Source organism: Rhinolophus ferrumequinum, chromosome 17 (genome assembly GCF_004115265.2).
Source record: "Rhinolophus ferrumequinum isolate MPI-CBG mRhiFer1 chromosome 17, mRhiFer1_v1.p, whole genome shotgun sequence".
Taxonomy (NCBI): Eukaryota; Metazoa; Chordata; class Mammalia; order Chiroptera; family Rhinolophidae; genus Rhinolophus; species Rhinolophus ferrumequinum.
The window spans coordinates 28944762-28957346 of record NC_046300.1 but is presented as its reverse complement, the minus strand read 5'-3'; the positions used below and the strand labels follow the sequence as shown (position 1 = coordinate 28957346).

Below are 12585 nucleotides of genomic sequence, written 5' to 3'. Positions count from 1 at the left end.
TGAAAACACTCTATTGAGCATGCTCTACCTTGCCACTGGAATATGCCAAGCGCTGTCACAGATGGCAGGCTCTGACAGTTCCCATCCGTAGCACCGATACTCGACAGTTCAGCACAAGATCAGTGACATTCTGTCTCATTAGAACCACGCTAATTATCACAGCTAGTTTCAGGGGAAACCATGTGTTGCAATGGTCAATTTGAAGGAGTCTGTGCATCAACAAACTGGTAATAAGGATCAGACACCTTATTATATGACAGCATGCTGCCTATGATCTGATTTGCAGAATCAGAGGCACCGAGGCGGCCGAGGAGGCTGGCAGTTTATGAAACAGTGTGTTTAAACCCAATTCCTCAAGCACACTGGTTGAAGAGGGAATTATTAAAAAAAAAAAAATACACAAAGACAACTGGAATTGTTGAATCAAGAAATCAAAGGAAAACAGATTCTCTATTAACATACAACAGAATTAGATTAAGACTTAGAAAGAAGACAACTTCATCAGTTTAACAATTGTATGGCAACTCCACAAGCGGTCTGGTGCTTCTGTTTTTACAAGGTATTTCATGATAAATTCTAGAATGGCTATATTTCTACTAATCTCTAAAATATATACCATACATATATTTTTAATGGATGGTCTATGATTTACCTGTGTCATTTTGTCATGCAAAAGAACTGAATGTGTAAAAGCTTAACTATAGTTAAAAAAAATGAGTACTCTCAAAGGTTACTTTTAAGATACTAAAGGTATTCTTTTGGAAGGGCAGACAAAAATCTACATTAGATTCGTATTACCAACATAAGTTCTTCTATCCCTCTCTAAGCACCTTTTATTGATGTGAAATTTTAATGGTGCAGTTTCTTTCAGAGCTATTTTTCTATTGTCATTTTGCATAAATGCATTTTCATAGCTCATTCATTTCACAGGGCCTTTATTTTCATTTCTCATACAAGGGAAAAAGGAGCTAAAGCTAAAATAAAACCTACCTTTACTACCAAAAACATAAAAGACAACTGTTGAGACTTCTGAGAAAACTCTTTGTCTTTTAAGTTGGTTCTTGTTAAAGGATTGTATCAGTATTATCGTTATGTGCTAAGTTTAATTGAATGACATTCAGTTTGAAGATTAATTCCTATTAAGAGTTAAACCCCAGTGGTTTAGTGTCTTCCCTACTCCCATTTTGTAGCTAGCTGATCCTGTCCTTAAAGTGCTAACGCTTCAACTGTCGAAAGCTGATTATAGAGGAACGTCCAAAAAGAGGAACTTGCACAGAATATTCTTAGCCCACACTTTTCAACTTATACTAACATTTTAAGACAAAAGGTGGCCTCTAGTAATGCAGTCTACAAATACAGAATTGGTACACTCATGCTTTAGTAAGTACACACTGACCTGCTTTAAAGGGGACCACTCCTGTGGGGACCGTCCTTGGACTTCCTCACATCGTGATCTTCTTTAAAGAGTTGGCCCAATATTTATAAATTGATTCTTTTCAAATCTTGTCTAAAATTTTCTTACGACATTTTCTAAAGATGGAGAAACTGGGCTGAATGAGTTATGACTATATTCGTAACAGTGAACTTCTTAAGTGGGTCAATGAGAAAAAATGTATTTACATGACTCTAGTTAATTGATTTTTAATTTAGGGGTAAAGAGCGAAACTTTTAAATGATTTGAAAGAGGCAATAAGACAGCCAAAAATCTTCTGTCCAACTGGTTTAAATAGGTAACATCAAGTGTCTGGGGGGAAAAAAATCATTCCTTTATGTGACTTTTTTAGCCAAAAATACAATGAGCAGCTAAGTAAGTACTCTATACGATAATTCTGGACCTCCTTGATCAAACCCCAGATTTACTAAAACATGACCATTTTTATAATGTAAAAATGTGAAAAGGTCTCATATTCAAATGCACAATTTAACTAGATCTTACAACATCATGTAACATACAATCATGTACCTTAACTGTTCGAGTATGTCCATATTTATGTATTTAAAGTCATTAATTCCAATAGTCCTGTTTAGCAATCAACTACATAGAGATATAAAGAGAGGTCTGCAACTAAATCCAATATGGATTCCCAATATTTAGAAGAGATTTTTAGCGATCGGCAAGCACAGAACACCTTAAATAGGAGACCGATGGAACTCCATATCCTTTTTACTCAAGAATGCAACACAGGAGGGGCTGCCAAAAATGTGTGTCAAACAGGGACACAGCAGATGGCTGAGATGGCTGCACCCTGAGTGTCTTACTTTTCTCCCCTCTCTCCTCTAAGTACTCCTCTTGTCCCTTTCTCCTCCAGGGAAACCTAAGTTGTATCTCCCCAGAGTCTCCTCTATCCAGTAAGAAATAAATAATAAATAAAGCATGAGATGGAGAACGTGTAAAAAGGCTGTTTTCTCCTCAGACCCTGGTGGAAAAAATAAAAAACTCTATTTGCCAAGAGAAAGTGCTACGAATAGGACACAATGTAAAGCTCTTCCCACAGACTGCTAGAAAAGGGTGTGGCACCAGAAATAACAGAAACGGTGATTCTCAAATCAGCAGGGGCCTCCTGTGTATCTTAAATCAGAGACTACACAGGTGCAATCACGTTGCAGCAGTCTGTCACATGAACATTCCAAAAGAATGAATCAGCACTGAGCTTCAAAGTGTAGCTTCTATGAAGTGTAATTTAATTTTAACCAAAGAAAAGATGCTTTCACTCATATGCTAGAATACAGAATGCAATCACAGTTCCATGATTTTTTCCTGGATTTTATCACTACAGATTCCTATTCCCAGCAGTGAAAAATTACATTTTTAATCCTACTTCCAACCCATTTTATGATATATCTTACTTCTATTTAAGAATTCCAGTAACCATCTAAGAATGGCCAAATCCAGAGGTCAAAAAGACGATTTTTTTTTTTTTCACCTACCAACCCAAGGAGCACTAAAGTTTTCTTTTCTCTTTCTTCCCCCCTCCCTTTCCTCTCTCATTCTAGAGGTCTCCAATGTCAATGATAAAAATATCACAAAAGGAGATGGAAGAAAGTGAAAGTCTTTAAATTACTTCATTTCTTTAACTGATTGTGCTATCCCCAGAGAGGCAGAAATCCTTTTTTTCTACTGTTTGAAAACCACACCTATCAACCAGCTGAAGTTGTAGCAGCCACAGAGTCCTCTAACTCTAGAGGACTGGTGGGTAGCGATTGTAAAAGATTATATTGAAAGCATGTTCAGTCAAATACAATTTTCATCATCTAGTAGCTTTACCTGCAAGAAATACCCTGTTCAATAAAGCACGAGAGAGAAATCATTTTCTAAACACAAGTGGAGCTACAGAGCCGCTCTGTAAAAGCCCTTCACTCTTACTGCATCACTGTATCTGCAAGCTCCACCTCTGCCAACATGAAAATCAATGTAACAATCCGATGTACAAAGCAAGGCCTACAGCGCTGCTAATGTCCCCTTGCTGGACATACACCTTAAGTCTCAGAGCTCTCAGGGGGTTTGCTGTGGAATAAAATTAGATTCCAACATCTGCCACCATTAAAGAAAAAATTCCATTTCCATCTCCCATATGAAAACACTATAACCAATGAACAGTAACTGAACCTTGATACTGTAATGGTTATTACCCAAATCAACTATTTTTTTTAAACAGTAAAATTAGCGAATTCTGCTCTCGTAATTATTTGAATGTTATCAGACTAAATGTTTGATAAAATTCCAATATGATTCACTTGAAAAAACTGCTGCTTATTTAAATACCCAGAATATAAAGTGTATTCATTTGTAGCTATTCACATTATGTTTAAAGCATATCATCTTTTTAAAGTTTGCATTAGCCTGCTTTCCTATCCAAGCACAAAAGGTAGCCTACCTTCAGTTTGTACCTGCATATTTTATTCACACATTTCGATTAGAGCTAAAAACAATCTCATTTCTATTACTCATCAAAGAGAAGCGATAATATAATACATGTGAAATGGTGGAATGTACAGAGTTGGTTTCTTTTACTGAAAATATTTTGTGCATTAGTCACTGCATAACACAACTATGATGTGTCTGGTTCCATAATATTCTGGAACTACAGTAACTTTAAAATAATTATGCTGCCTGTAATTCAGGGTAACGACCTAAAGCTTTACCTTTTAAAATGAAAGGTATTTGAGATACATGAAGAGATAATAATAATAAAGGTCTCTTGTACAGGGCTGAGCCTCTTGCTTGACACATTATATTAGCCATTTGTGTATAGGGCTGTATAATTTAAAAGTTTTTCTGTATACATTATAGCTTGTGATCTTCTCCCATGTTAAAAGAATCTTGGGCTCAAACAGGTTACACAATTTTGCAATATTATCATACCAGTGACACAGCCTGGACCATAGCCTCCTGAGTGCTCTACAACCTCTCCCCTCTGCCCCTCCACTAGGCAGGAGTCTTTTTGAGACTCCAAGAGAGCCCTATATGTTAGTAAGAACCCGTATCCCGTGAATAAGTCAATGAAGAAAGGAAAGCCACCACTGTTTCCAGTATCAATTAGTGCAGTATCCCCAATTCCTCTTTCCTAGAGCAGGGTATGTAACTTCAGCACTGATGCTTCCTGGAACCCTGAGGAGACACCAACATAGGAGGGCAGATGCCGAGAATTGGGGGTTGGCTCTCTTATCTATTAGTCAAGTGACCCTCGGGTGTATAAATGAGGAAAACAACGCTAGCTCACAGGGTTATTCTGAGAATGAAAAGTAGATTAATATACGTGTATCGCACGATGAGGTCTAGCACAAAAAACGTAATGGATGTTAAGTCAACCTGGAGAATCAGGGCAAGATACAGACGCAGATGGAGAAGACGGGCTGAGATAGAAGTGACTAAGTGCTTCCCTCTTTATCCATCCTTCATTTTCAGGGACCTCTGCCTCATTCTGACACGCATCTAAAAGGTGTAAATAAGTCTTGTAGAAGTTAGGAATTTTGAACATGATAAAGCCTGAAGACTGATTATTTATTTATTCATTTACTTACTTACTTTGGTTTGTTTGCTAGTTTTGGGTTTTTTTGTTTTTACAAAAACCATGGCAGGAAACAGAAGTCAATGATTACCTTCCCTTGTCCTATTACCTCTTTTAGTGATACATACAGTTTTTGGACTGTCCTGTTTTTAAATAACCATCAATATTGCTACCTATTTTCATAAAGAGGGTACTGCTAACATCTAAATTGCGTAAGAGAAAACTACACAAATTAGGGAGTTATAGTAAATCAGGAGTTAGGAATAACCATCTGAGGGAATGAAGTTAACCGTTTGCTTGACCCCATAGCCATCAACCGGCCCCTTGGATTCTCTCTCAAGCTAAGGAGATTAGCTAAGAGTGTTAGGGTTTTTGGGAAACACCATCATGGCAGACACATAAAAGCTGCCAATGGACATTGTTGAAAGAAACTCATGGGGAGCTTCATAGGACAGGGGTACAAAGAGCAAGGATATTTAAAACCTCCCAGAATATCACTCACAAGACGTTATCAACCCATAGCAGCCACTGTCTGAATAGGTTCAAAATGAGTAACTCAGCCCAGGTGGGGAGAATTTGGGATATCATTTAAAAGCAAGAAGGTAGCAAAGGGGTTGCTAAGAAGCTAAGCTATATAGTCAGAAGGGAAAGGGGGGGGGGTAGATTAAATGACAGATGACAAGCAACTACATGACAGTTATCAAAAAGTTTTAATACTTATTTTTGTTTGCTTAAGGCTGACCCTTAATACAATAATACATGTCTAGTTTCTCTGTGTATCTATCTTGGGAAATTTGGGGAAAGTGTTTGGCCTGGTAAAAACATAGTCTGTTATTCTTGATAAATTGGATAGGTCAGAAAAGATGTAGGATCAGAAAAGCAAAATAATATACATTTAAATATGAGTTCCTCATCATCACTAGAGTGAAGAGCCAAAACAAGAATGTGCAGGGTGGGTGGGTGAGGGGTAAAGTGAGACCAGGACATTTCTCCTTAATGCATAGTCTTGGCATGTAAATGAAGACATCTGAAGAAGCACACAGGTTTGAAGCGGCTCTAACATTCTATCATAATTAGAAACATTTCAAGAGCCCTGTAATTTCCAATCAAAATTACAGTAATTTCCGATATACAAGCCATGATTCATGACAGAATTTTACATTCCATGAGAGATTACGGTGGCCTGATGTATGACACGCTGAGTACAGCTCTAACATAAACAATTCAGTTTAATGTTTAAACAGCACTGGATGTTTAGAATCTCACAATAAAAGAAACATATTATTGTAGAAATTATCACTTTGACAGTGATTGAAGGGTAGGCAGGCATGTGGCCTATAAAGCTATAATTTTTACAGTCCACAGCTTGAGTTTAATCATTTTTATATAACATTTCCAAGATATCCCTTAAGTATTTCAACCAGCCTATAACTTAAACAAGAACAACCTTTTCTAAAGCAAAACTCCTGTCAAGTACCACTATTAATGTTGACAGAGTGAATTTTAGGAAAAGTTAAAAAAAAGTATTATACTGTAAATACTCTCAGCATTGTATATTTTTATCAGAAGTTGACAGCAACCAGGCTGTCTTATAAAGGAGGGTTCATTAATGACAATAAAAATATTATGTGTTTAAAATTTCAAGTTGTGAAAAATCTCACCCAAGCCCTTGATTGTCCCTAAATTCTCACCTCGATAGTGTTATCAAATCTTTTTGCATGAGAGTTTAGTATTCTTCTGGTCCATTAAGAAGTATTCTTGGCTTTGAACAAAGGTTTATAGATAATTTTGAGTCTGTTCATATAGATGACTCTGCTTTTGATAAATTATCAATGTACGACAATTATACAGATAAATAACTGCATTATCTATCCTTTATGTTTTTATTTTGTTTTGTAAGGATTTGTAACTTTTCCAATTCAATTCTTTTCATTTATAATTCATCAGAAATAGACAATTTTTCTAATTGTAATTCAATTTCCGTGTCATATATCTATGGAAAAATTAAAATCATTAATACGCCAAGATATGTTTGTGTCAATTTGTTTTAATAAATGTGCCTAATAGCTATAGATGCCTAAGTTGGAACAGAAGAAACTACCATGTTTGTAGTATTTTAGGACGGAGATCAAGGGGATCGAAGTAATAACGAAACAATAGTAACTCAAGTTATTTGTTCCACTACAATAGACCAGATTGATAAACTTCCTATACGTTATAATATTCTTCTTCTGCAAATTAAGTACAAATTGACTCAGGGTTTTTACTAAGAAATGGTGTGGAGACTGGCTGTTGACGGAAACACAACCAAGTGTCTATTATCTGAATCAGAACAATTTTGCTTCATCCTAGAGCTCTGTAAACAATCCTGAAGACAGTGACCTCTCCGTGACGCAAGTTCATCCGGAAGGTAGACACCTCGCTGAATGAAATCTGCAGGCATCGCAGATAAACATTCTCAACGCCTAACAGACGCTCTACGCTCTTACCTGGCTTTTGGTTGCTGCAACCTTTGCAAATAGTGCTTGGGACACTTTAGCGCGCTTCATTTCCTGCTGAATCTCATCGTAAATGGAAGCATTAATGTTCATGGTATTGTTCTCTGCTTTCCCATTCCTCTCAGTGGCAACAGTAGCTGTTTTCACCTACGAAACATTTTGAACACGACTATCATTTTTCATTGGTCAAAATGTTTTAAAGCTTCTCGGGCTCAGCATCCACACTGGACATTGTTGCTCTTTTTATGATCAAGGTGATCAACAGTGCAGTCATTCAACATTAGTTATTACCCCGAGATCAGATTGCTTAAGTTAAGGAAGCTCCATTGTCACAGGTGATTGCATCTGTAATATGACAGCAACTGCCAGCTGACACCCAGGAATTATAATGCTATAAAGGAAGTTTTCTGGAAAACGGAATAGTTTCAAAGACTTGCAAACCCTAACCTAATTGTTTCCCAATTACCTTCCATTGCAATTCTAACAAAGAAAATCTACAATTAAAATCAAAATGCACACAGTGCTGTATCTTCACTGGGTGCCTGGTGCCTAATAGACAATTGCATCACTAATAGTTATTACATACTATGGCCTTTGTAATTTTAGACTTTTTTTTAATGCTTTTCCCTCTTATGTTTCATTTTTAAAATCTTCCATAACAAAGCCATTTGCAGAGCTGCATATTTAAATCTTCTATCCATCCATGAAACAGGTAGAGTGCCTTGCTTAATTATCATAAAGGCTGGTTGCGTTTTACACGTGCTTGTCCAAGCTGTTCTGTATAATTATTTCATCTTTTCCTGGCACCCCTGTATATAACTATTTCTTTTTGACTTATGGAACCAGACTATAAGAAAATGTTCCACAACATTGAATAGAACACTGCTGCAAGTTACACAAAATGTACTACCAGTGACTTTAAAAATATATTCAAAATGTATAATCTTGAGTGAAAAATTGGTATCAAAGTCTTTGGTAATAATGATAAGCAGCTATCAGCAGAAAACCGCATAAAATTTTAGGGGGAAAATTAAACCACATCCTCAAAATTTATTAATACTATTATTAACCTTTAAAACTCCAAATTTAATTTTCATTATGCAGTGATATTAACCAGTCTGGTAAATTTACATATGACCCTATGCAGCTGCTGTTTTACTGAAGAACTGATGAAAAGGTGAATGAAAAGTTACCACAGATACAGGACCATGTTTTTCCCAGCAAAGGGATTCATTAAAGACCTAATTTCTTAGGGGCCTTTACAAAACCCAGGTTTTTTGGTTCTCTAGAAGTTTACCATCTTGGACCATTTCTCACCTATACTGTAAGTACTAGAAAATGAAATGCATTTTAGGATAAATGAATGATTTGGGGGCATTAAATGACATACCCTCCTAATCATATTGCAAGTCTTCCAGTTTATTTCATTCACCCTGTCCCAAATATTTGGCATCAAAAGTGGGACAGAGGTTACCCTAGGCTTTGTACTTAGAGAGTAAATATGAGACCCTTTAAAAGCTGCCTCCTAATGCTTCAAACTTGTAGCCAGTTAGCAAAATAATTCACCTCTGGCTTGTCTTGAAAAGGCAGCTAGAGTCTTCCACCTTGACACTACCTAAGCACTGAAAGGAAAATGCTGTAAAATGGTTACAGGACAGGCCCAGAGTCAGAACACAGCCGATGAGACAGGACAAGTGACCAATGAGCTGGACCCCATTTGCCTCTTATAAACTATAAACTGGAGACAAGAGTGGCAAGAGTGTAGGCTAGGTTTCCAGAGTTTCCCTTCTAGTTCTGTGACTCCAGTAAGCAAGGGTACTCACAGAGGTATATTAACGACTGGAGGCCACTAAGAACCAACGCAGGGCTTTGAAGCAATAGTCTGCTAAACACCACTTTAGGAGCCAGAAGAGTTAACGCATTACCATAAATTGCCCAGAAAGTTCCTTTGGTGAGATTCGCAACTTTGCTCTGGGGTGGTCTTGCTTTGAGGCAGAAGGATAGATTTGATCACCCCACGGGGTCCCCTTTAATACCTATTTTTCTCACTGCTTAAATGAAAGAGAAAAGAAAAGCCATGTCAATCGCTTTGAAAATTGAATGTTATGGAAATGGGGGCATGAAGTCCAGTGCATTGGAAGAAACAGTTCCTTGGTAGCAATCTGCTTAGCAATAGTTAAGAGAACAGGCTTTGGAAACATGGCGTTTTATGTTTCTGAAATAATTTGCATTCTTTTGTAAAAATTATGTTTAAGAATTTATCTTCCAGGTGGGCTATAACCATTTGTCACAACCCTTGATTTTGGTTCTAAAAATTTCTTTGGTTAAATAATTTTTTAAAGCAACTACCACTTGAACCAAAAGGCAAGAATTTTAAATTAGGAAAACAAAATAAAAAAAACTGCTTCTTAGTAGCCAACACAATCAAAACAAAAAGTGGAAAAGAACTACACATGAAACATAAAATTTTTTTTTAAAAAGTGAGAGCAACAACTTTTAAAAATATAAAGAAAGAAACTGTATTACTCATTTAAAAAAGATTTAGAAAAGCTCTCTTTTATCATCTTGTTGGCTCAGATACGCATCTTATCATAGATAAGCTATTAGAATTCTGGAATCACATTTTTTCCTAAACACAAGCTATTGCTTAAGGGGAACTGACTTGGACAGCTTTTCAAAAATATGAAAGCTGAATTTTTCCCCAGGTAAAAATGGAAACAAAAATCTTTTATACCTCACTCTACTAAGTACTATTTTAGCTTAGTACAAAAAAAATCTTCTTTAATCCTGGTTTAGCTTTTAATATTATATCACACATTAAAATTCATAAAGTAGTTCATTCCAGGCAAAACAAACTACTCTTCAGCTCTTCTCCACAAATAGCACAGGAGGTGAAATAAATGCAGTTGCTTTCTGAATAGCTTTTATCAAGGTAGGGTGTGCTACTCCATCATTACGGTGGCGCCGAGGAAGTAGTTAAGAATTGAAGCTTCTACTATTAACCTTCCCACGTGGGGAAAGGGTGCAGTACTAAGGCCTGCTTTTTATTTTACTAAAAGTGTGAGGTAGAACACACATTTTTCCATGCAAAATCGATTTTGTTTCTCCATGTATTGCAGTATGCATTAAATCATTTTACAAAATGAACATACTACATAGGCACTACATACTACATGCACACTGTACTATATGAACTGTACCAGGGTCCTGATTGGTGATTATACTATTCCTTGTGGCAGGAGCAATTACCTGCAAGCACATAGCACACACGTGTGTGCATGCACACACACAAAGTTTGATGCAGTCGTAATAATAATCATGATAATAAACGCTGACATTCATTAGTTGCTTATGATGTGCTGGGCATCGTGTTAACAGACATTAACTCTAACCTGTACAGTAACCCTCAGTAGGTACGATTATTGCCCCATTTAAAAATTGAGAAGATGCTCTTAAAACAAAAAGGTTAAGTAATTTGTCCCTAGGCAAGGCTGAGAACTAAACTTAACGTCTGTCTGATGCTAATGCCTACCTCAGAAACCACTGCAACGATACTGATGTTATACAGAGCTTCTTTATTTGGAAAAATTCTTTTTTAAGACATGCTGGTAGTCCTTTGCTAAATTTAGCTCATTAATCTCTAATTTTTAGTAGTGAATGGCTTTATCATTAATTTTACAAATCCAATCTGAATTTAATTTTCAAGGTATGCAAACTATAAATGTTTTCTTACAAGTGTTATGTAAGAAATGTGCTATTTATTCTAAGGCACTCTGATTGGTGATGTCTACACACTCCACATTCTCAAATGTCTATATATTAACTCTGTCTTGAGTATCATGGTTCTATCTTTTTACTCTTTCCTTCCATTTGTAGACACAGTATTATTTTCCAAATCTGGCCTTTTAAAAATGCTCTAGCTTTTTAAAGATGACTATTAACGGGAAGCCTTTTACAAGCACATAACGAAGATCTTAAAATAATACTGGATTCCTAACAAATAAACTTTTAATCACGTATTAAGTTCCCCGCCCATAACTAGACCTGTTTCATTATATTGTAGAATTTGGTGTTAAGAGACAGAAGGGTGCAGCTACCAGATTAAACTAATTGTATATTGTTTATATGAACTTCGTACATTTTCTAAAGCATTGTTATAAAATATCACGTCTTCCATTAGAAGAAACTAAAGTATTGCATGAGATTTAAAGAATAAAGGAAAAAATAATTATATAACAAATTCAAAAGTTTTAACTTGACAATTATAGGCTTTCAAACAGTCCTTGTGAAAACAGAAATTGCTAATTTAACTCCAAAAGTCACATATTAGAACACAAATAAAACCAGAATAAACACACACCTAAACAGAAGTCATCAACTTAAAATTGATTTGTTCCACAGAAGAGACAATTCCAGAAAAATAATCATTGATTATTATTAATAAAGTTCCTCTAATAAGCTTATCTGGAAAAGTTGGTAAGCACAGTCAGAAAAGAAACCTTTAAAACCAGGGAGCTTTGAAGGGGTTGAGTTCTCCCAGGTATTTTCATACAACCAAAGTTTGGAAGGGGCGACTTTCTACACAGTCTCAGAAACACCCATGGATAATATGTCAAACATATCAGGAGAATGTTCTCATATGCTTTCCTCTTCCTACCCCAACAATAAACCTTCCATTTTCTATGAGAAACAGAAAAAGTCCCCAAGTTTCATTTTCCTTTTTCTAAAATGTCCGTGTGTATTTTCAGGAGATGGCTTGAGGTAGGGGAAAGAGCAACAGACTTAACCTGGGGTGAGAAAACTTTGACAACACCTTAGACTTGGTTTTCTCATTTTTATCTCATTTTTCTCCTACGAAAATGTTTGTCTGAGGAGTACGTGAAGATGTTGCGAAAACTGTGAACTATTATCAAGGGCAAGGTATTCTTATTTCTTGAGTGAGAGCATGTAAAGGTGTGAAAATATGCTGTCAGAAAACAGATCTGCCCAGAGCCGACTGCCCCAGTGAGAAGACGAAGCTCAACAGTATGACGGCCCCAACTGAAGCACAAGGGACAGGTCTGTAGAGGAGGCATCTC

General features: G+C 36.3%; 1 protein-coding gene across 1 annotated transcript in view; it reads right to left on the bottom strand.

Moving 5' to 3' along the window:
* Window positions 1–12585, bottom strand: part of SATB1 (SATB homeobox 1) — a 76043-nt gene that overhangs the window by 22348 nt on the left and 41110 nt on the right. The window contains 1 exon segment of the mRNA XM_033133067.1: window positions 7499–7654. Within this exon segment, the coding sequence (XP_032988958.1) occupies window positions 7499–7654 (156 nt within the window).